This window comes from Bos indicus, chromosome 15 (assembly GCF_029378745.1).
Source record: "Bos indicus isolate NIAB-ARS_2022 breed Sahiwal x Tharparkar chromosome 15, NIAB-ARS_B.indTharparkar_mat_pri_1.0, whole genome shotgun sequence".
NCBI lineage: Eukaryota > Metazoa > Chordata > Mammalia > Artiodactyla > Bovidae > Bos > Bos indicus.
The window spans coordinates 51,940,465-51,963,631 of record NC_091774.1 but is presented as its reverse complement, the minus strand read 5'-3'; the positions used below and the strand labels follow the sequence as shown (position 1 = coordinate 51,963,631).

The 23,167-nt window shown below is 49.0% G+C and overlaps 2 protein-coding genes across 16 annotated transcripts; both read right to left on the bottom strand.

Moving 5' to 3' along the window:
• Positions 1–10,452: 10,452 nt before the first annotated feature.
• Positions 10,453–14,271, bottom strand: LOC109569192 (ecto-ADP-ribosyltransferase 5). 12 transcript variants are annotated; one of them, XM_070803824.1, is made up of 6 exons: positions 14,152–14,271; positions 13,651–13,858; positions 13,214–13,469; positions 11,530–12,253; positions 10,906–10,938; positions 10,453–10,820 (listed from the first exon to the last, which is right to left on the bottom strand). In XM_070803824.1, the coding sequence occupies exons 3-6, from the start codon at positions 13,298–13,300 to the stop codon at positions 10,714–10,716; spliced, it is 951 nt and encodes a 316-aa protein (XP_070659925.1). In that variant the 5' UTR covers positions 13,301–13,469; positions 13,651–13,858; positions 14,152–14,271; the 3' UTR covers positions 10,453–10,713. The 12 variants fall into 12 exon arrangements, with proteins under 12 accessions (XP_070659925.1, XP_070659922.1, XP_070659926.1 ...); XM_070803821.1 differs by having other exon boundaries at positions 13,214–13,452; XM_070803825.1 differs by having other exon boundaries at positions 13,214–13,373.
• Positions 14,272–17,586: 3,315 nt separating this feature from the next.
• Positions 17,587–21,641, bottom strand: LOC109569194 (ecto-ADP-ribosyltransferase 5-like). 4 transcript variants are annotated; one of them, XM_019974507.2, is made up of 4 exons: positions 21,337–21,641; positions 19,638–20,361; positions 19,023–19,055; positions 17,587–18,938 (listed from the first exon to the last, which is right to left on the bottom strand). In XM_019974507.2, the coding sequence occupies exons 1-4, from the start codon at positions 21,400–21,402 to the stop codon at positions 18,832–18,834; spliced, it is 930 nt and encodes a 309-aa protein (XP_019830066.2). In that variant the 5' UTR covers positions 21,403–21,641; the 3' UTR covers positions 17,587–18,831. The 4 variants fall into 4 exon arrangements, with proteins under 4 accessions (XP_019830066.2, XP_070659929.1, XP_070659930.1 ...); XM_070803828.1 differs by having other exon boundaries at positions 17,587–18,935; XM_070803829.1 differs by having other exon boundaries at positions 17,587–18,882.
• Positions 21,642–23,167: the final 1,526 nt, after the last annotated feature.

Sequence of the window (23,167 nt, the reverse complement as noted above, 5' to 3'; positions counted from 1 at the left end):
CAACAACAAACATTTATTTTTAACAGTTCTGGAAGCTGTAAGTCTGAGATCTGGGTCCCATATGGTCATATGAGGGCTCTGTTTCTGGTTCATAACCAGCACCTCCCCGTGGTTCCTCACAGGGTGGAAGGTGCTCGGGAGCTCTGTGGGATTTCTTTTATAAGAACAAAAATCCCAGTCATGAGGGCCCATGAACTAATGAAACAGTGATCTCCCGAAGTCCCCACCTTCTAATACCATTACATCAGGCAGGCATTAGAGTTTCAGCATATGAATTTCGGGGAGACACATTCAACTATTGCATATTTGATGGAGAACTTTGGGATATTTAGGGAGGTTTGAGGCCATTGGGTGGAGAAGGCAATGGCACCCCACTCCAGTACTCTCGCCTGGAAAATCCCATGGGCGGAGGAGCCTGGTAGGCTGCAGTCCATGGGGTCGCAAAGAGTCGGACACGACTGAGCGACTTCACTTTCACTTTTCACTTTCATGCATTGGAGAAGGAAATGGCAACCCACTCCAGTGTTCTTGCCTGGAGAATCCCAGGGACAGGGGAGCCTGGTGGGCTGCTGTCTATGGGGTTGCACAGAGTTGGACATGACTGAAGTGACTTAGCAGCAGCAGCAGCAGAGGCCATTGGGAAATTTGGGACTTTCTAGGGATTAATTTGGAGCCACACCCCCAATAGGGAATGTTCATCACTCGCCTGAATGAGGGGAAACCAACAAGAGAGGTGCCCTGAGCAGAATGAAGGAAGGACAGAAGGGAAGCAGCTGGGAGAGGAAAAGGGGTTGCCAGTGCCTCCACTTCCTGACCTCCCAGGCCCTCCCTGCCACTCTGGCCCCCACACCATTGCCTCCAAACTGGTCACTAAGCCATCAATCCACCTGCTCTGCAGGGGTCTCCATTATTAGTGACACCCAGAAAGCCTCTCAGACTTTCAGCAAACATTCCAGGAGGCCTCATGTGTGCCTGGCCTTGGGCTGAGCCCTGGGGACACAGAGTGGGTCATATCCAGTCCTGCCCTCAAGGAACTCACAGGCCAGGAGGGGAGGCAGACTCGGAAGGCAGCACAGTATGACTAGCAAAGTGACAGAGGAAAGCGCAGGGGATTCAGGAGGCCAGAGGAGTCGGAGCGCTTCCTGGGGGAGGTGGCCCCTGAGCTACTCCTGGAAGAGTGGGTAGCAGGAGAAGGGCAGCCCCAGCACGTGGAGGGAAGCAGCAGTGCCTCATCTGGGACTTCGTGCTGTGCCATCCATGTGAAGCAGGGGTTGACGGGCACGAGGCTGAAGAAGTCGTGGAGGACCACGTCACAGAGGGCTTCAAATCCCAGAGCCAGGAGTTTGGACTCTGTCCTGAGGGTAGGAGGGAAGTTTTGCTTTGTTCTATTGCCTTCTTTTTTCTCTCTCATAGTGTTCTCATCCCTTCCCTCATAGTTTTCATGTCTGTATTTTGAGATATTTCTCAAAGCAGGTTTGGCACAGAGGGTTCTGAAGCAGGTGAGGAACATGACCAGCTGTGCTCCAGACTCATTGCTCTCCCTGCTCCAGAGGAGCGTGGAGTTGCAGGGGCCACAGTGGAGGCAGGGAGACCAGGGAGGAGCCAGGGGCTGACTGGAGCCCTGGTGGGGGAGGTGGCAATGGGGAAATGGAAGGACCATTTAGATGGACCCATACTGTGCACACATTAGTTGGCAACTAATTTACTGTTTGATAAATGACTGAATGAATGCAATCCCAGGTAACCATCTAGGGTGACTGGATGAATAACAGGTAGTAGATTACATGAGACTCTTCTGGTGCCGACCGAGTTCAGAGGAACCACCCCGAGCTGGATGAAGTCTAAAGAGAAATTCATCATGAGGATCCCAGGGTATTTCTCAGTACCCAAAGGCTAGAAGTGAAGTCTCTAAAAACCCAAGGAAGTGCTTTACTTCACCTGTGCCTGGGTGTCTTTGCTCTTCAGCCATCCCTGCCTCTTTCCTTGGAACCTCTTCTCTCCCTGAATTCAGTAGACTTGTGACTCTCAAATGTCTCTTGTTGTTTATTCTGCTCCCTCTCAGACATCTGCCCCTGGAGAGTCCACATGTGCCAAACTGAACTCACCACATCCCCTCAAAACTGATCCTTTACTCAATACACTTTTTTAAAAATTGAACACATACTATGTCTTGGGATAAGAAAGATAAGCTTACAATTTTACTCTGTTTTCTTCTGTATTTCCAACTTAGAGCATGGGAACCTTGTTTTCCTTGAGTGTTTCCAAGAGTGCCTGCCTTCATTTCCCCCATCTCATCCCCAAAACTGTACAGACATAACGTCCAGTCAATTCTTTTTTGTGTGTGTGTGTGTGTAATAAAGTTTTATTAAAGTATAAAGGAGATAGAGAAAGCTTCTGACATAGGCATCAGAAGGGGGTAGATTAAAGTATAAAGGAGATAGAGAAAGCTTCTGACATAGGCATCAGAAGGGGGTAGAAAGAGTACCCCCAGTCAATTCTACCTAGTAAAAATGGGTGCACTCTCAGTGCCCATACTGACCACATGATTCAGTGTCCTCAGTCTGACTTCACTGTTCCCTGTCCTGAAATCTTTTATTGCTGTGCTTCTGCAGGGCAGAGATGTGGATAGAAACAAGGAAATGAAGAAGCAGTGAGAGATAGAGTTGCCTTCAGGTTTTCACTACATGACCATTTTGCTGTGGGCCACAAAATCTCAGGGGGATACAAGCATTTATTCTCATGCTCCTGGGTCTTCACGGAGAAGGCAATGGCACCCCACTCCAGTACTCTTGCCTGGAGGATCCCATGGACGGAGGAACCTGGTAGCCTGCAGTCCTTGGGGTCGCTGGGAGTTGGACACGACTGAGCATCTTCACTTTCACTTTTCACTTTCATGCACTGGAGAAGGAAATGGCAACCCACTCCAGTGTTCTTGCCTGGAGAATCCCAGGGACTGGGGAGCCTGGTGGGCTGCCGTCTATGGGGTTGCACAGAGTCAGACACAACTGAAGCGACTAGCAGCAGCAGCAGCAGCAGCCTGGGTCTTCAGGTTGACTGTAGATGGGCTAAAGTGAGCTTGGATGGGCAGCTCTGCCTCAGGCTGCCAGTCTTCCTCAGCAGGCCGCCTCCTTGTTATGGGCTGGACCCAGATGTGCTCCTCTGGGGTCCAGACTGGAGGAACAGTTCTAGGCCATGTTGTGATGGTCTCTGACCCCAAAAGGGACCTTCTCTTTTGATTTGGGTTCACCCTAAAGCAGACCTAGAGGCAAGCACTTGGGTAAACTAAACAGATTTGTAAGGTGATCTCAGGAATTACAAGTGAAGGAGTGGAAAAGTGAGATAGAGAAGAGAGACAAGTACCCCTGCCAAAAGTATGTGACTGCTGTGGTCAACTATGCCTCTCTGGAAACCCTCTGTGGACTAGGGAATCTGATGTTCCACCCTCATTTGGTGAGAGTTGTACCTGGGAACATTAAATCTCCTGCACTTTGGGGCTGCCCTAAGCAAGTTCCCAGGATGATGGAGAAAGGCTTGGACACAGGAATATATGGAGCACTAGGGGTGGGAAGCTGCCAGATGCTTGAGAATTATTCATTGCTCCTGTGTTTCAACCTGAAGATGAGCTGAGGCAACACTGTGAATCGACTGTCACTGGCAGTCTCCTTTATATCACATCCCTCTATGAAATCACAGGAAAGATTCTGAGTTTCTTGCTTGAATTATGTGTCCTCCGGTGAGTCAATCACAGTGGCCAGGGCATTGAGCACCTGTTTGGGGTCATGTGTTCCCCTCAAGAGTTGCAGATTGAAGAAAATCCCACAGAATCCATGGACTGCAATCTCCACAAAGAGAGGATCTATCATAGATGCTCAGGCGTCTTTGGTAGATTTCAAGAGACCATAAGAGTTCAAGTAGTTCTTAGCCTACTACATACTCTGCCCACTAACATTCTATCCTGGAGTTAAGGAGCAGAACCTCATGCTTTACATGCCACTGCGATGCCATTTTTCAATTCTACCTGCTTCATATCTCCTCTGGACAGCTCATCACTTAAACCCACTCCTGGTGCAAATGGGCTTCCATCAGGCTCTTTGGCTTCTTGAAACATGCATCACGTGCTATGTGAAATTCCTCACTCCAGCTCCGTCTCCACCTTAAAAGAGTTTAAAAAGCAGGGATATGGGTTTTGTAGTTATTTCTGTTCATAATTTTATCCTCAGCACCTGACACAAGATGCTCAAGAGTTTTCTGTTGAATGAAGAGTAACCAGGTTTTGAGGGAGGGAAGATAAGGAGTTCAGTCTGGGACACGTTGAATTTGCCAGAAGCTGCTGTTAACTCCATTGCCCAGAGACGCTCACACCTCAATTTAAACTGTGAGTTGGCAGTGACAGGATCTTCAATTGGGAGACTCATAAAATTATAGCCACAGAACATCCCAGTGTCCTAGGATCATGGAACTTTCAAAATTAAACCCCCACCAAGAGCCAGAGGAGATTACGGAGCAGGGTGCTGAAACTGAGCGAGACTGGGGCCGGGTGCACAACCACCCTGAAATTTGTGTAAAATCGACGTGAAAGCACAGATCCATTTTTGGAGGAGAAGTTTCAGCTTTCATCAGATTTCAAAGATTAAAAACCACTAATTGCATTACGGTTCTTATAAAAGAAGAAAAACAGAAATACCTGCGAATCTGCTGGTGTGTGTCTCAAATACCTCTGCAAGGATGACAGGAAATGGGAACACTGGGACCTCTGGGGAGAGGAGGTGGTGTTGAGATCAGTGAGAGAAGGGCATTTCACTGCACGCCTTGTGGACTGTACATTTTGAACAAGGTAAATGTATTACCTTTCTGAAAATTAAGTTAAGACTTTATAATATTAAAATTAAAGTTATGACATGAGTGGTAGTAGAGAGGTCAGGACTCTGGCCTTTCATGGCCAAGGACCTGGGTTTGATCCAGTTCGGGGAACTAAGATCCCACAATGCGTGGTGCCGCCAAAAAAATAATAATAAAGTTACGATTGATCCTGTTAGCGAGCAGAGACGTAAGTTAACAACTAGGTAGTTATTGTGCCCACCAGTTAAATGGAAATTAAAAGAGATTAATATTACAAGTGTTGCCAAAGACATGGAGAAACGGGCACTTTTATCCACTCTTGGTGGGAGGGTGAAGAGGGGCGTTTTGGATGGCACCTTGGCGGTGGCTGCCTAACGGAACACTATTCAGGGCTTCCCTGCTGGCTCAGTGGTAAAGAATCTGCCTGCTAAATCAGGAGACACAGGTTCAACCTCTGATCCAGGAAGATCCCACGGAGCAGCTAAGCCTGATTGCCAGAACTATTGATCCTGTGTTCTAGAACTCAGGAACTGCAAGCACTGAAGCTGTGCACCCTAGAGCTGGTGCTCTGCAAGAGAAGCCACCACAGTGGGAAGCCCGAGCACTGGAACAGAGCAGCCCCTTCTCTCAGCAACTGGAGAAAAGCCCACACAGCAATGCAGACGGCATAGTCAAAAGTAAAGCATAGTCAAAAAAAAAAAAAAATATATATATATATATATATGAACTGTATTCAGTTCCTTGAAATATCATATTTTTTATATCTTTCCTATAAAATTATGCAGACAAGTAGAAAAGGATTTATACACATGGATAAATCACTGTGATCAAATGTGGAACATCAAAAACTAGGAAAAAAATTCTGTGTCCATCAATAAGGATAGGATTAAATAAATTATGGTAACTCTACTATGAAATTCCTTGTTACCATTATAATGAGCAAGGTAGATATGAATATAGGACATGGAAGACTATAGTCAACATTTTCCAGGGAAAAGGCTGTAGAACATGTACGTGTAAGCACGTTTCCTTTCTTTTTGAAAAGAGTGGCAGTAAAACACCCAAACACACACAATATTGTAAAGCAATTATTCTTCAATTAAAAAGAAATAAATTACAATGCTTAAAAAAAAAGTCGATTAAAAAAGCCACCCCCCAGACTCTTCAATAAATGGTGCTGGGGAAACCGAACAACTACATGTAAAAGAATGAAATTGGACACTTCCTAACACCACACACAAATACAAACTCAAAATGGATTAAAGACCTAAATGTAAGACCAGAAACTGTAAAGCGCTTAGAGGAAAACATAGGCAGAACACTCGATGACATAAATCAAAGCAAGATCCTCAGTGACCCACCTCCTAGAGTAACAGAAGTAAAAACAAAAGTAAACGAGTGGGACCTGATTAAACTCAAAAGCTTTTACACAGCAAAGGAAAGTAAGCAAGGTGAAAAGACAACTCTCAGAGTGGGAGAAAATAAGAGCAAATGAAACAACTGACAAAGGATTAATTTCCAAAATATACAAGCAGCTCATACAACTCAATACCAGAAAAACAAACAACCCAATCAAAAGTGGGCAAAAGACCTAAACAGACATTTCTCCAAAAAAGATATACAGATGGCTAACAAACACATGAAAAGATGCTCAACATCGCTCATTATTAGAGAAATGCAAATCAAAAGCACAATGAGAATCACTGCACACTGGTCAGAATGGCAAACATCCAAAAGTCTACAAACAATAAATGCTGGAGAGGGTGTGGGGAAAAGGGGACGCTCTTGCACTGTTATTGGGAATGTGAATTGATAGAGCCGCTACGGAGGACGGTATGGAGATTCCTTAAAATACTAGGGAAAAAGCCACCATGTGACCCAGCAATCCCACTCCTAGGCATATACCCCGAGGAAACCAAAATTGAAAAAGACACATGTACCCCAATGTTCATTGCAGCACTATTTATGATAGCTAGAACGTGGAAGCAACCTAGATGTCCACTGACATATGAATGGATAAAGAAGTTCAGGTTCATATGCACAATGGAGTATTTCTCAGCCATATAAAGGAACACATTTGAGTAAGTTCTGAAGAGGTAGATGAACCTTGAACCTATTATACAGAGCAAAGTAAGTCAGAAAGAGAAAGACAAATATCGTATTCTAATGCATATATACAGAATCCAGAAAAATGGTACTGAAGAATTTATTTACAGGGCTGCTGCTGCTGCTGCTGTCGCTTCAGTCGTGTCCGACTCTGTACGACCCCATAGACGGCAGCGCACCAGGCTCCCCCGTCCCTGGCATTCTCCAGGCAAGAACACTGGAGTGGGTTGCCATTTCCTTCTCCGATGCATGAAAGTGAAAAGTGAAAGTGAAGTCGCTCAGTCGTGTCCGACTCTTAGCGACCCCATGGACTGCGGCCACCAGCAGCAGTGGAGAAACAGACATAGAGAATAGATTTATAGACCTGGGGAGAGGGGAGGAGAAGGTGAGATGTATGGAAAGAGTAACATGGAAACTTATATTACCGTATGTAAAATAGCCAACGGGAATTTGCTGTATGACTCAGGAAACTCAAACAGGGGCTCGGTATCAACCTAGAGGGGTGGGATGGGGAAGGGGATGGGAGGGAGGTTCAAAACGGGCGGGGATATATGTACACCTATGACTGATTCATGTTGAGGGTAGACAGAAAACAACAAAATTCTGTAAAGCAATTATCCTTCAATAAAGAATACATTAATTTAAGAAAAAACACCCCTCAAAAAAGATCCTGCCAGTCACAACTAAGACCTGGTGTAGCCAAATAAATGAATGAATTAATAAAATTTATTAATAAATTTTAATAAAGTTAATAAAATCAATAAGTTAGTAACGTTAATAAAATAAAAATGGGTTAATAAAATTTTCTTTAAGAAAGTAAAAGAAGATAAAACAAAAAACAAAAATAGGCTGTACAGACAACTGTGTACATCTATATTTAATATTATATACTGGTAGTGCATCAAAAAAGGTCTTAAATGGTACCATTAGCACAAGAGCAGCAGGCAGGGGTAAAAGTGAGAAGAGGGACGTGGAGGAAGAGGAAGCAAAGGGGGACTTGGGCTCTGTGATTCATTCATACACAATAAGCACACGTTTCTTGGAAATAAAATGAAATGAAAGCACCAAAGTGGAAACACTCTGTTCCAATCTTGACCCAAACCAGGGACGCCTTCTTGGAGCCACTTCAGGTCCTCAGCATGCCCACCACCAGGGTGTAGGGAGCTTCCATGGGGAAGCACCACCCTCTGGACTCACCCCTATCCAGCCCCTCTACCCTCACAACCTGCAGGTCCCTAAGTGAAATCATCTTAGGGTCCCAGTCCCTAGTGGCTGAGATGGTAAAGAGTCTGCCTGCAGTCTGGGAGACCTGGGTTTGATCCCTGGGTGGAAAAGATCCCATGGAGGAGGAAATGGCAACCCACTGCAGTATTCTTGCTTGGAAAACCTAATGGATGGAGGAGCCTGGCAGGCTACAATCTGTGGCCTCGCAAAGAGTTGGAAATGACTGAGCGACTTCAATTTCAGTTACCTGCAGGCATAAGGGAGAGTGGAGGACCCTCTGGATCCAGTAGAAATTTCCACCTCTATGACTCATGACACCCTGTCTGGTCCATAAGACATTCCTTCTTGGTATCTCTGAACCACACCACCCTGCTGATTCATCCACCCTGATGCAGCCTGCTCACCTGGCCCACAACCCAGTGCCAGTCCCTCGCTTCCTCCAGTTCTCCTGCCTCAGGGTCCCCCGGCATACCCTCCCCTGGGGTTGTGTTGAGGGTGGAAATGGACCAGAGCAGACTCACCTTCAGAGAGAACACCCCCTCACTACTCCCACCCCAAGACCTGGGAAACAGACTGACAGCGCTGACCAAGGCGGTGTCTCGACTGCAAAGTGAGGTAGCAGGTATGCAGCAGGCTCTGGGGGAGGCAGGGCCACACTGGCCGCCAAATGAGCCAGCATCCTCAGTCGCTCCATCACCCAAGTGCACAACAGCTTCGAGAACCTGGGACCCCCATTCCTGAGACCCCGGAGCAATGCCAGGGTTGGTGGAGTCCCAGGGGTCCTCAGAAACTGGGTTTCTGGACACTAGAGGGGAGGGGCTCAGGCTCCAGCTTCTGGGGAATCTGGACCCTCCTCCCCAGCTCACATGTTACTGTACTGGGAGCAAGAATCAGTGGGGGCTGGGGACCTGCCCCAGGAGGCAGATCTCGATGCCCAACAGGGTCTTCCAGGGGACTGATGCAGGGGGAGGGTCCCTTTTTCTGTTGCTGACTAGAGCAGCCTAGAGAGCTGAGGGCAGGGGTCACTTCATAGGCGCCACTGCTGTTTTTCTTGCCTCAATAAATTCTCTGCTCCGGAGCACAAATGTCTCCAGTTCAGTTCAGTTCAGTTGCTTAATTATGTCCTACTCTTTGTGACCCCATGAATTGCAGCACGCCAGGCCTCCCTGCCCATCATCAACTCCTAGAGTCTACACAAAACCATGTTCATTGAGTTGGTGATGCCATCCAGCCATCTCATCCTCTGCTGTCCCGTTCTCCTCCTGCCCCCAATCCCTCCCAGCATTAGGGCCTTTTCCAATGAGTCAACTCTTCACATGAGGTGGCCAAAGTATTGGAGTTTCAGCTCAACATCAGTCCTTCCAAAGAACACCCAGGACTGATCTCCTTTAGCATGGACCGGTTGGATCTTCTTGCTGTCCAAGGGACTCTCAAGAGTCTTCTCCAACACCACAATTCAAAAGCATCAATTCTTCGGCGCTCAGCTTTCTTCACAGTCCAACTCTCACATCCATACATGATCCCTGGAAAAACCATAGCCTTGACTAGACCTTTGTTGGCAAAGCAATGCCTCTGTTTTTTAATATGCTATCTAGGTTGGTCATAACTTTCCTTCCAAGGAGTAAATGTCTCTTAATTTTATGGCTGCAATCACCATCTGCAGTGATTTTGGAGCCCCTCAAAAAAAGTCTGACACTGTTTCCCCATCTATTTCCCATGAAGTGATGGGACCGGATACCATGCTCTTAGTTTTCTGAATGTTGAGCTTGAAGCCAACTTTTTAACTCTCCTCCTTCACTTTCATTCAGAGTGTGTTAATCTCTGTCTCATGGTGTTTTGAGATTGCCAATCCCGAAAATGAACCCTGGTGGGAGAGGACACACAGAAATGGCTTGCTCTGGGGACCCGATGTCCTGGGCTTAGGCTCCTACTTTGAGCTCCTTCAGAAGTTTGATTGAACTGAGACAGGGGTGTGGGGTGTGGGGGGTGGGGGCAGGGGTCCTAGTTTGAAAACAACCTCTCTGACTTCTTTCCTTGGATCTGCATTTCTTGCCAGACAAATGGCTGAGGAAGCCATCTGTCCCCCTTCCTGCCTTCTGGGCTGTTGTGAGGAACCTCTAGGTCTATTAAAGCATCTGGGGTTGCAGGCTATGGTGTGTGACAAGGGTGTGCACCTGGACCATGTCTAAAAGTGATCAAGAAGTCATTCATTTGAGTCCCTGAGTCCCATAAAACCAAAGCAGGGCAGAGAGTCCAGTCTCATGAAACGAACCAGTCATGAAATTTGATGTCACCATACTGCAGCACTGTTTAATGGAGTAGCCATCACAGCACTATCCTTGCTTGTTCCCAGGAGTCCCCACCACAGAGCCGGGCTCCCTCCACCCTACCATGGGCTCAAATCCCCCAGTATCCTGGTTGAAGACATGCCTGCTAGGTCTGGGTCTGAAACCACCTTCTTGCTTCTCCAAGCTCTTTGAAGCTTCCCTTCTTCTTTTGGAGGTCACATGTTCCCAGGACTCCTAAGTAGCAGGCACTGAATGTTCAGAGCCCAGCTCCTAAGAGCTGGAACCCCCAAGAGGCCAAGAGCAGGGTCTTCCAGGACAGCAGAGAGAAGGCCCCCTTGGAGAGTGAGTCTCCCTGCCCTCCTACTGCAGAGAGAAGAAAAGGCAGTGAATGGTCAGCAGGGCCATGGGGGAGTCAAAGAGCCGAGGGAGGGACCTGATGGTGACTCACTTGGCACAAACTCACAGCTTGGCCTCTTCTTCTCTGCAAAAGACACCACAGTGAGGCCTCCAGGTAGACAGACCCTCACACTCCAGACTTCCCTTCCCTCCAGGCCCTGGTACAACTATTCCCAATTCAATCCATCTTCCCCTTCTCCCAAATATACTTCTGACTTCCCTTCCTCCTCCTTCTTCTAGTAAGTCTTCCCTTTTTGCCTTTCCATCCCTGCCCCACCCTGGCCCAGTCACTCTGTCCTGCTTCAGCACTGGGGAATAGCACATGTGCGTCCCATCAACCCACTACGCCCACGGCCTCCTGGGATCTGAAGCAGCCCTCCTGCCACTTTCCTCTGCTTATTGCCCTCCTTAACCAGGTTCTTTTGGTCTATTAGACTGTGTAGCAGAAGGAAAATTTTGAGAACATTTGGAGAATCTTCTAAGAATATTCACACATGCAGAAAACACTTATCTGACTGCCACTGAGCTGGCAGAAACTGAGCCACAAAGAAAAATATCTCCAACTAGCTTCTGGCCCTCAACTTCCTCATTAATGACGTGGGTCTCTCGAAGGCCCTGGGGACTGAAATCAACTGGGGACCTCCTGGCAGTCCTGCTTCCCTCATGCATGGCTCACCACCCATATAGGCGCAGTTAAAGTGGCTGCACATCTGATCACTGCTTGAGAGAGTCATCAGGCTTTTGTTTCCATCCTTGGAGAAGTTGCTCACCACGAAGACTTCATATGGGGGGATCAGCACCTCACGCTCCTCAGGAAAGACAGACAGGGCCTGGATGGGGGCTCCAGAGCAAGTCCTTAGAGAGAAGAAGGTGGCACTACCAAATCTGCGGGCCACTGCCTCATCCAGTGAGCTGGAGGCAAACTGGCCCAAGCGGATAGAGTCCCCCACACTCTTGGGTACAAAGTGAATCCTGCGCACGCCACGGAACACCTCTTGCCTGGGTTCCCTGCTGCAGCCCCCACCACCCCGCAGCAGCTGCAGGGCCCGGGTCAGGTAGAAATGCAGAGCCTTGAAAGGGAAGTGCTTCATGTAGGACTCCCAGGAGCCACCGCCAGTCCGCACAGCCTGGTTTAGCTCCCGGTACAAAGTGTTGGATGAGTTGGTGTAGACCATGATGGCAATTCCATGCTGGCTTCTGAAGCCAGGAGGCAGAGTGAGCCCTGCACGTTTTTGTTCCCAGGCCTTCTGGGCTGTCTCCCAGGACTCCCGCAACCGAGTATGGTTGGCCATCTCCTTCTCTAACAGAAGCACTGCTTTCTCCTCCATCTCCTCCGAGCAGCCCACATAGGCATCATCGAATGTATCTGGACCCAGGCTCAAGTACTGGATGGTAACACCCTGGGCATACAGAGGTAAGGAAGAAAGGGGCCACACAGAAAAGGGTATAAGTTCAGGGTACTGGATAAGGTCCTGGACACAGATTATTTCAGAAACCCAGAATCTCATTTCTATGCTCAAATATCTGAAGTCTGATATTTGGCAAGACCTCAAGGGTTTAAATAACAGGCAATGAAGTCAGAGAGACATTGGTTCAAATCTTGAATTCACCACCTACTGCCTGTAAGATCTTGGCCAAGTCTCTGGGCTTCAGGTCCTGCACTTATAAAGTCAGTATACTTCCAACCTCACAGGGTTATTGTCAGGACTGCATATAGATCTTAACTAACTAAAAGGGGTCATCTATCATTAGAGAGGTTCCTGCACTTGGTGGAATGTGGCGCTGGGTGACTTCCAAGCACCATTCTGGCTTTAAGACTGTGTGCCCATGACATACAAATATGCCCTCAATCTCCAATGACCTGGCCCCATGCCCAGCCTGACTCTTTCCCTCTCCCACACAGGTATGTAGACACCACACTAGGGCCCTGTCAGCTCTGAGACTCAGTCCTCCTGCTCTAGAAGCCTGCATCCTCCTGGGCTGGGAGTGGGGAGGAGGTCAAGCCCTGGTCTGGGAGGGGCTGCAGGAGGGTAGTACACTTAAGTAACCCTAAGGAGAGTGTGCAGGCTGGGCCCTGGGTGGGAGATGGGAAGTGAGAGGAGGAAGCTGGAGGCTGTCCCGAGGGAGGAGGGTATGAAGGCAAGAGGGTCACAAGAGGAACTGTGGAGTGGAGGTGGGGTTCTGGGACATGGAGTGGGAACTTGGGGCTCCCTGAGGGTGTGGAGGTTCCTGAGAGGAAGCGGATTCAGAGGATGACATCCTAGAGAAGCGTCCCTGGGAGGGATCTTTGAGGAGTCAGGTCCCGGGTCCCACCCCCCCAAGTATTCCCTTTGCTGCAGCAGAAGGCTCTCCCCAGTTACCTGCCCAGGGTCATAACGGCGGACACCACTGCCGAGGGTGTAGAAGCTGAGGCAGCTGAGGCTTATCAGCAGAGTGGCCTGTATCATTCTTGCTGGATTCTTGGAGGGTGAGATCCAGATGAAGGTGGGACCAGCGATGGTCTTTCTTGGCTTCAGTGGGCTGGGGGACAGAGACTTGGAGCCTTTTTTTTCTGGTGTGAGGGATCCCTGGTCCAGGACTTGGCCCGGCAGTGCACGGTCTGGTCCAAGGGCACGTCTAAGTGAGTGGACTCAGCTTGGATCATATCATCCCCCACTTCCACCCCAGCACAACCATAGCCTGTGCTCCCCGCTTCCTGATTCTTGGGGTTCTCAGAGCCATCTGCCCAGGAATGATAAAGTAGAAGGGTAATAATGGCTCTGCTGGAGTGGGGAGGGGACAGGGGTCAGGGACCCACCTGGAGGCAGCAGAGGCTTATTAGAAGGAAGAGTCAATTCTGATTCCACGATGGAACTGTTTCTTTGACTTGCTTTTTGTTGCTTCAGTTTTTATAATCATACATACAGTCCTGCCTCAGAGAACCCTGCCCCTCTGCCTGACTGTTAAACTAAAATACCTCTGTTCAACTCACAGGAAGAGAAGCTGACCTTTCCACCAGTGAATGGCTGCAAAAAAAGGAGAGATTAACACACTTTTTCTACAGGCTGGGCATTTCCTGCAAGATGTTTTGTAAGACTAACAGCCCTTTTTACTTAACTTCCTCACCACCTCCCCTTCTCTATTCTGCCATTTTACCTTGTTCTTCACCTCCCCCACCCCGCTCTTTTATAAAAGAACCTGGCATACGGACCCCATAAGTAGTTAATTTGAGACATTAGTCTGCCATCTTCTCAGTCAACCGACTTTCCAATAAAGTCATATTCCTTGCCTCAACACTTCATTTCTCAGAGTTATTGACCTGTCAGGCGGCAAGCAGAGCGAGCTTGGACTTGATAACAGGTCGAGAGAGGGAAGGAGAACTGAAGCTTCTGCATGGCAGGGGCTGAAGTCTGCACAGACGCTGCGCTGTGCTGTGAACCGGGAGTCCCGAGGGTCAGCCAAGTCCGAGGCTAACTATAGCATCAAAACAGTAACCTGATACCCATACCTCTCTTCCCCCAAAACAGTCAGCGGGGTGGGGGGAATCGGGCTGAAAGCTGTAACTTCCCTTCCCAGGGACTGCGAGGTCTATCTCCAGGATACTTTTCTCCCTGCAAACCAGAGCTAGAGGAGGAGAATTGTGAGATGTGGTCTGTCCCTTGGGTGGGCCCTTTCGGCCATGGTTGGAACTCCAAGGCACTAGGCCAAGGGAACCCAGAGGGCTCTGCCTGCTGAGAGGTCACCACTTGTGCACTGTTGTTGTTGTCCTTGAGTCACTAAGTCTTTGTGACCCCGTGCACTGCAGCATGCCAGGCCTCCCAGTCCCTCACTATCTCCCAGAGTTTGCCTAAGTTCATGTTCATTGAATCGGTGATACCATCCAACCATCTCATCCTCTGTTGCCCTCTTTTCCTTCGGCCTTCAATCTTCCCCAGGATCAGGGTCTTTTCCAATGAGTTGGCTGTTCACGTCAGGTGGCCAAAGTACTGGAGCGTCAGCTTCAGCATCAGTCTTTCTAATGAGTATTCAGGGTTGATTTCCTTTTGGATTGACTAGTTTGATCTCCTTGCTGTCCAAGGGACTCTGAAGAGTCTTCTCCAACACCACAGTTCAAAAACATCAATTCTTTGGCCATCTGCCTTCTTTATGGTCCAACTCTCACATCCATACATAACTACTGGAAAGACCATAGCTTTAATTATACGGACTTTTGTCGGCAAAGTGATGTCTTTGCTTCTTAATATACTGTCTAGGTTTCTCATGGGCTTCCCTGGTGGCTCAGAAAGTAAAGAATCTGCCCCCAATGTGGAAGAATTTGGGTAGGGTAGATCCCCTGGAGAAAGGAATGGCAACCTACCTCAGTATTCTTACCTGGAAAATTCCATGCACAGAGGAGCCTGGTGAGCTACAGTCTGTGGAGTCGCAAACAGCTGGACATGACCGAGAGACTCACACACACACACACACGCTAGGTTTGTCATAGCTTTCCATCCAAGAATCAATTGTCTTCTAATTTCATGCCTGCAGTCATCATCTGCAGTGATTTTAGACCCAAGAAGAGAAAATCTGTTGCTGCTTCCACCTTTTCCCCTTCTATTTGCCATGAAGTGGTGGGACTGGATGCCATGATATTAGTTTTTTTTAATATTGAGTTTTTAAGGTGACCTTTTCACTCTCCTCTTTCACCCTCATCAAGGGGCTCTATAGTTCCTCTTCACTTTCTGCCATTAACGTGGTATCATCTGCATATCTGAGGTTGTTGGTATTTCTCCTGGTAATCTTGATTCCAGCTTGTAAATCATCCGACCCAGCATTTCACATGATGTACTCTGCACAGAGGTTAAATAAACAGGGTGACAATATACAGCCTTGTTGTACTCCTTTCTCAGTTTTGAACCAGTCAGTTGTTTCATATAGTTTATTCCACTTATTTATTTGTATACAATTTGCATACGGCCAACAGTTGGGTGACATGTTGTCCAACATCTGAATGGCCCCCACCCACCTCCTTTCTGTTTATACCCCTTCCCTCCAGTAAGCTTCCCTTTCCTCCAGATGCAGAGCTCTCTCTCACATCCTCAGGGGCCAGGCTTGTCCCTCTCCAGACCCTCTGTCCCCTGACCTCTCAGACTCAGGCAACCCCATGTTTATAAACATTAGCCTTTCCCCTCACCTCCTTTGGCTTGCCTATAAAAACACTAGCTCTGAGTTTTGGATACCTCGCAGGAGGTAATGAGAGAAGGGGCCAGCTGAGGAATCGGTCAGCAGCTCTGGGAGGAGCTTTCTGGTAGCGTGAGCCTCTGGGGGTGGCAGGATTCCTCCTTCAGAGTGGCCAAGGACTTGTGGATGCAGAAGCTAGTATTTAATAGATGTACTTGCTACTTGCTGTGTCTGAGGTGTGCGTAGAAGGTTAGATTCACCCCAGGGCCTTGTCCTGGTCTGGTTCTTTAATTCAGACCCATCTTCTTTCCCCTATCCCCTCAGGTTTGCCAGACAAAGAATTTCCTTCATCTAGAATCCTGCTTCCTGTAGACCAAAAAGGAAGAGAAGCTGTGTCCAGGGTTGAGAGAGGGAAATGAAAAGAGGGGCATCCCAAGGAGTTCCCTGGTGGCCTAGGGGTTATGATTTAGGCATTCACTTCAGTGGCCCAAGTTTAATCCCTGGTCAGGGAGCTGAGATCCCACAAACCAAAGAGCATAAACAAAAAGGAAGATAGGCAGTCCAAAAGACCAGACTGCTTGTCAAAGACCACAGAAGATCAAGACAAGTTCTTTTGTTCCCTTCCAATGAGACTGGCCCCCTTAAGCTCTCTAAGATTAGAAATCAGGAGTCACTCTCCCGTTCTCCGTTACTGTGAAAACAGCATCTCACCTACGTATCCTGATGCCTCTCCCCCTAGGGGGTCCTGAGCACTGACAGTTGCTGGAACAGAAGGCACTATACTATACTGTCTGGACAAATAGGCCTGCAGGGACACAACACGGGGCCAGACCTGTTGGCATCAGGGTTTTCTCCTCTCTCCATCCTCTGGCTTTGGGGAATTGCTTCACTTATCCCGAGACCTGGCACCCCAAGAAAGACCCCAAGAGATGGAGTCAAATCTAGTCATCGAACAATGGTCTGGAGTGAAGTGGAAAGTCCTCCAAGATCACATGGCCAGTCAATGCTGGAGTTGGGAACCAGACTATCTAGTCTGGGATTTCTCCTTGCTCCTCAGGTGAGTCTCCATGCTCATCTGAAAGCATCGATGAGATACTCCCTGAGGCCAGGGATGCTGAATGTAGGACCAAACCCAGTGGGAAGGCACTTGTTCCAGCTTGAATCCTTGATTTGTCTCTGGATTCAGGGATTCCCTTTTTCATGGGAAGAGCTCTGGCCCAAAGAACCCTGAGCAGAGGCTAGTATTCCTGAGCCTAGGGGATATATCCAGAAATAGATGGGAGAGCGTCACATTTCTGAGCAGCTGTGTGGGAGAGGCACAACGGTTGTGGGATTTGACAGTATAAAAGAGAAATCTGCCCTCCTCCTCCCCCGGTGACTGTCACTGGAGACCAACACCAGCTTCCCCACCACAGAGAAAGTCTAGGTAAGGGGCACACGACCCTCCTCCTGGGTACTTGGCAAGAAAAGCTGTTTCTGAAACAGGAAATATGGGCTGTTAGTGATGGAGTCATAGCAATCATTAGGAAAAGTTTCAGGAAACCTTTTCTCTTTGTCTGTTCAGGCTGCTATAACAAAAATACAACAAAGCAGATAACTTATCAACAACAAACATTTATTTTTAACAGTTCTGGAGGCTGGAGGCTGAAAGTTTGAGATCTGGGTGCCACCCTGGTAAGATGAAGGCTTTTCCAGGTTCATAGCCAGCACCTCCCCCTGGGTCCTCACAGGTTGGAAGCTGCTAGGGAGCTCTGTGGGGTCTTTTATTACAAGAACAAAATTCCAGTCATTAGGGCTCATGAACTAATGAACCAATGATTTCCCCATGACTCACCTTCTAATACCATCACATCAGGCATTAGGGTTCCAGCATTTGAATTTTGGGGAGACACATTCAGACCTTTGCACATTGGATGGAGAACTTTGGGATACTTAGGGAGGTTTGAGGCCATTGGGTAATTTGGGGGTTTTTAGGAAGGGACATTACATTGCCTACAAAGGTCCATCTAGTCAAGGCTATGGTTTTTCCAGTGCTCATGTATGGATGTGAGAGTTGGACTGTGAAGAAAGCTGAGCACCGAAGAATTGATGCTTTTGAACTGTGGTGTTGGAGAAGACTCTTGAGAGTCCCTTGGACTGCAAGGAGATCCAAGCAGTCCATTCTAAAGGAGATCAGTCCTGGGTGTTCTTTGGAAGGAATGATGTTGAAGCTGAAACTCCAGTACTTTGGCCACCTCATGTGAAGAGTTGACTCATTGGAAAAGACTCTGATGCTGGGAGGGATTGGGGGCAGGAGGAGAAGGGGACAACAGAGGATGAGATGGCTGGATGCCATCACCGACTCGATGGACGTGAGTTTGAGTGAATTCCGGGAGATGGTGATGGACAGGGAGGCCTGACATGCTACAATTCATGGGGTCACAAAGAGTCGGACATGACTGAGCGACTGAACTGAACTGAACTGAACTGAGGAAGGGATTTGGAGCTATATCCCCAGTACGGAATGTTCATCACAGGCCTGGATGAGGGGAAACCGACAAGAGAAGTGCCCTGAGCAGGATGACAGGAACGACAGAAGGGTAGCATCTGAGAGAGGGAAAGGGGTTGCCAGTGCCTCCACTTCCTGGCCTTCCAGGCCCTTCCCAACACTCTGATCCCCACACCAAACATGAAATTTGATGTCATCACAGTGCAGCATCCCCCGACATCCTGGTTGGAGACATAGCTGCTAGGTCTGGGTCTGAAACCACCTTCTTGCTTCTCCAGGCTCTTCAAAGCCTCCCTTCTTCATATGGAGGTCACATGGTCCCAGGACTCCTAAGTGGCAGGTCCTGAACTTTCAGATCCTTGTTTCTAAGAGCCAGAATCCCCAAGAGGCCAAGAGCAGGGTCTGCCAGGAAAGCAGAGAGAAGGCCCCCTTGGAGAGTGAGTCTGCCTGCCCTCCTGCTAGAGAAAGAAGAAAAGGCAGTGAATGGTCAGCAGGGCCAGGGTAGTCAAAGCAAGGGAAAGAGGGGCAGGAAGGTGACTCACTTGGCACAGACTCACATCTCGGCCTCTTCCTCCCTGAAACAGACAGCACAGTGAGGCCTCCACATAGACAAACCCTCACATCCCAAACTTCCCTTCCCACCAAGCCCTGGCAAAGCCACGTCCCATCTCAATCTAGCTTTCCCTTCTCCCAAATATACTTCTGACTCCCATTCCTCCTCCTTCTCCCAAGAAATCTTCCCCGTTTGCCGTTCCATGCCTGCCCCACCCTGGCCCCAATCCCTGGGTCCCTTCCTCAGCACTGGGGAATAGCATCCGTGTGTCCTGTCAGCCCCACTACACCCAGAGCCTCCTGAAGCTGCACTCCTGCCACTTTCCTCTGCTTAGCATCCTCCTTAACTAGGTATTTTGGTCTATTAGACTGTATAGCAGAAGAACATTTTGAGGACATTTAGAGAATCATCTGAGAATGTTCACACATGCAGTAAACCCCATGGGGCCTTGTCTGAGTGGCTGAACCTGAGACAAAGAAAATAACTTCAGCTAATTTCTGGCCTTCAACTTCCCCATTAGTCACATGGGTCTCCTGAAAGGCCCTAGACATTTAAGTCAACCAGGGGTCTCCTGCCAGTCTTGCTTCCCTCATGCAGGGCTCACCACCCAGATAGGCGCAGTTAAAGTGGCTGCAGATGTGATTGGTGCTGGAGAGAGTCACCAGGCTGTGGGTTTCGTTCTGGAAGAAATCAGTAACCACGAAGACTTCATGTGGGGGGATCAGCACCTCACGCTGCTCCGGAAAGACAGATAGGTCCTGGATCGGGGCCCCAAAGCAAGTCCTTAGGGAGAAGAAGGTGGTATTACCAAAACTGCGGGCCACTGCCTCATTCAGGGAGCTGGAGGCAAACTGGCCAAAGCGGATAGAGTCCCACAGCCTCTTAGGTTCAAAGCGAATTGTGCGCACGCCTCGGAATACCATCTGCCCGGGTTCCCTGCTGCAGACCCCACTGCCCTGCAGCAGCTGCAGGGCCCGGGTCAGGTAGAAATGCAGGGCCTTGAAGTGGAACTGGTTCATGTAGGACTCCCAGGAGCCACCGCCTGTCTGCACAGCCTCGTTCAGCTTCTGGTGCAAAGTGTTGGATGAGTTGGTGTAGAGCACAATGGCGATTCCATGCTCGGTTTTGAAGCCCGTAGGCAGGCTGAGCCCTGGACTTTTTTGCTCCCAGTACTTCCTAGCTGTCTCCCAGGCATCCCACAGCCAGGTGTGGTGGACCATCTCCCTCTGTAGCAGATGGACTGCCACCTCCTCCATCTCTTCCAAGCAGCCCACATAGGAATCATCAAAGGTGTCTGGAGCCAGATCCAGGTCCTTGGAGGTAATATCCTGGGCATATGGAGAAAAGAAAGAGAGGAGCCACACAGGAAAACATGTAAATTCAGGGTACTGAACAGAGGTCCTGTGGGCAGTTCAGTTCAGAAACACAGAATCTCATTTCTATGCTCAAATATCTAGAGTGTGAACTTTGTCAAGAGCTCAAAAACTTAAATAATAGGCACTGAAGTCAGACAGTTGTGGGTTCAGTTCTGAATTTTCCAGCTACTGACTGTGAGATCTTGGGCAAGTCTCAACTTTTCTGGGCTTCAGGTTCTCCCCCTATACACTGAGGATACTTCCTGACTTCACAGGGTTATTGTCAGGACCACGTATAGATCCTCTCTATGTACTAACTAAGAGGGTCGTTTATTATTAGAGAGGTTCCTGCACTTGGGATGTGGGGCTGGATGACCTCCAAGCACATTTCTGGCTCTGAGACTCGCTGTGCGGATGACATACAAATATACACTCAATCTCCAATGACCTGACCCCATGCCCAGACTGACTCTTTCCCTCTCCCACACAGGTGTGTAGATACCACACCACGTCCCTGTCAGCACTGAGACTCAGTCCTCTCCTGCTCTAGAAGCCTGCATTCTCCAACCTGGGTGGGAGTGGGGAGGAGGTCAAGCCCTGGTCTGGGAGGGGCTGCAGGAGGGTTGTACACAGGTAACCCTAAGGAGAGTGTGCAGGCTGGGCCCCGGGTGGGAGATGGGAAGTGAAAGGAGGAAGCTGGAGGCTGTCCCGAGGGAGGAGGGTATGAAGGCAGGAGGATCAGAGGAGGACCAGTGGGTGGAGGTGGGGTTCTGGGAGATGGAATGGGAACTTGTGGCTCCCTGCAGGGGTGGAGGTTCCTGAGAAGAGGATTCAGAGGATGGCATCCTAGAGAAGCATCCCTGGGAGGGATCTTTGAGGAGTCAGGCCCTGGGTTCCCTGCCTCCACAAGTGTTCCTTTTGCTGCAGCAGAAGGCTCTCCCCAATTACCTGCCCATGGCTGCCCAGGGTGTGGAGGCTGAGGCAGCTGAGGGAGATCAGCAGAGCCACCAGCATTATCCTCAGAGACACTTGGAGCGTGAGATCCAGTTGAGGGTGGGACCAGCAATGGTGGAGTCTCAGTTTTGCTGGGATGGTGACAGAGACTTGGAGCCTTTCTTCTCTGTGTGAAGGGTCCCTGGCCCAGGACTTGGCCGAGCAGGGCGTGGGCAGGTCCAAGAGCGCGCCTGAGTGAGTGGGTGTGGTTGGATTATAACATCCCCCACCTCCACCCAGCACAACATTGGTCTCTGTTCACTGCCTCCTGGTTCCTGGAGTGCTTAGAGCCATCTGCACAGGAATGATAAAGGCAGGGGTGGGGGTTGAGGAGGGGAGGTGATTTGGCTCTACTTAGAGTCAGGCGGGGCCTGGAGTCAGAGGCCCAACTGGAGGCGGCCCAGGCCTGTTAGAAGGAAGCTGCTGCTGCTGCTGCTAAGTTGCTTCAGTCGTGTCCGACTCTTCGGCCCCATAGACGGCAGCCCAGCAGGCTTCCCCATCCTTGGGGTTCTCCAGGCAAGAACCCTGGAGTGGGTTGCCATTTCCTTCTCCAATGCATGAAAGTGAAAAGTGAAAGTGAAGTTGCTCAGGCATGTCCAACTCTTCACAGCCCCATGGACTGCAGCCTACCAGGCTCCTCCGTCCATGGGATTTTCTAGGCAAAAGTACTGGAGTGGGGTGCCATTGCCTTCTCCTAGTCAGCTCTAACTCTAGGATGGAACTGTTTCTTTGACTTGCTTTTTGTTGCTTCAGATTTTATAATTATACACGAAATCCTGCCTCAGAGAACCCTGCTTCTCAGCCTGACTATTAAACTAAAGTACCTCTGTTCAGCTCACAGGAAAATAATCTAACTCCCATGCCAGTGAATGGCTGCAAAAAAAGAAGAGATTAACATATCTTCTCCATAGGCTAGGCATTTCCTCCGAGATGTTTTGTAAAACTCAGGGCGCTTTTTACTTTACTTCTGCCCAGCCTCTCCCTCTCTGTTTTGCCTTTTTACTTTATTCCTCACCTCGCTTTCTCTGCCGTTAAAAAAAAAAATAACCTGGCAATACAAATCCCTATAAGATAGTTAGTTGAGACATTCGTCTGCCATTTTCCTGGTCAGCTGCCTTTCCACATAAAGTCGTATTCCTTGTCTCAGCACTTCCTTTCTCAATTTTTTGAGCTGTTGTGTGGCTAGCAGAGCGACCTTGGATTTGGTAGCAGGCCAAAAACAAGAAGGAGCGCTGACAGTTCTGGGTGGCAGGCCCTGGGGTCTGCTCAGGAGCTGCACTATCTCCTGTCCCCTGTGTCCCGCTGATCTACAGTGTCCATGGCTAACTACAGCCCCCCACCCAGGCAGTGACCCGACACCTCCCTTCCCTGACAACAGACACCCAGCGGGAGCAGGGCCCAGATCTATAACTCCCCTTGCCTTGGACTGCGAGGCCTTTCTCCAGGACCTTCTTTGTCTCCTAGCAAGACCAAGGCTACACACAGCAAGAGAACTGTGAAAAGTGTTTTTCCCTCAGGCAATCTGTGACTGCCAAGGCCCAGCCTCCACACCAGAAGTCTGAGAGGACCAAGAAAGTTATTCCTGCTGAGAGTTCACCTCTTGTGTGCTCCTTTATTTGCATACAATTTGCATATGGCCAACTACTTGGGTCACGTGTACTCCAGCATTTGAGGGGTCCCCACCCTTCTCCTTTCTCTTTAAGCCCCTTCCCTTCAGTAAGCCTTGCCCAGATGCAGAGCTCTCTCTCACATCCTCAGGGGCCAGCCTCGGCCCTCCACAGACCCT

What these genes read in the sequence shown, in the direction of transcription:
- LOC109569192 (XM_070803815.1), bottom strand. Translation starts at nt 14,227, where the DNA reads ATGCAGAAGCTTCAGTTCTCCTTCCCTCTCTCGACCTGTTATCAAGTC. An exon ending in GCCGTTATGACCCTGGGCAG is followed by an intron (nt 12,254 to 13,213) that starts GTAACTGGGGAG and finishes CTGTATGCCCAG; the next exon opens with GGTGTTACCATCCAGTACTT. An exon ending in AAGCTGTGAGTTTGTGCCAA is followed by an intron (nt 10,821 to 10,905) that starts GTGAGTCACCAT and finishes TTCTCTCTGCAG; the next exon opens with TAGGAGGGCAGGGAGACTCA.
- LOC109569194 (XM_019974507.2), bottom strand. Translation starts at nt 21,402, where the DNA reads ATGCTGGTGGCTCTGCTGATCTCCCTCAGCTGCCTCAGCCTCCACACC. An exon ending in TAACTGCGCCTATCTGGGTG is followed by an intron (nt 19,056 to 19,637) that starts GTGAGCCCTGCA and finishes TGTCTGTTTCAG; the next exon opens with GGAGGAAGAGGCCGAGATGT. An exon ending in GAGATGTGAGTCTGTGCCAA is followed by an intron (nt 18,939 to 19,022) that starts GTGAGTCACCTT and finishes TTCTTTCTCTAG; the next exon opens with CAGGAGGGCAGGCAGACTCA.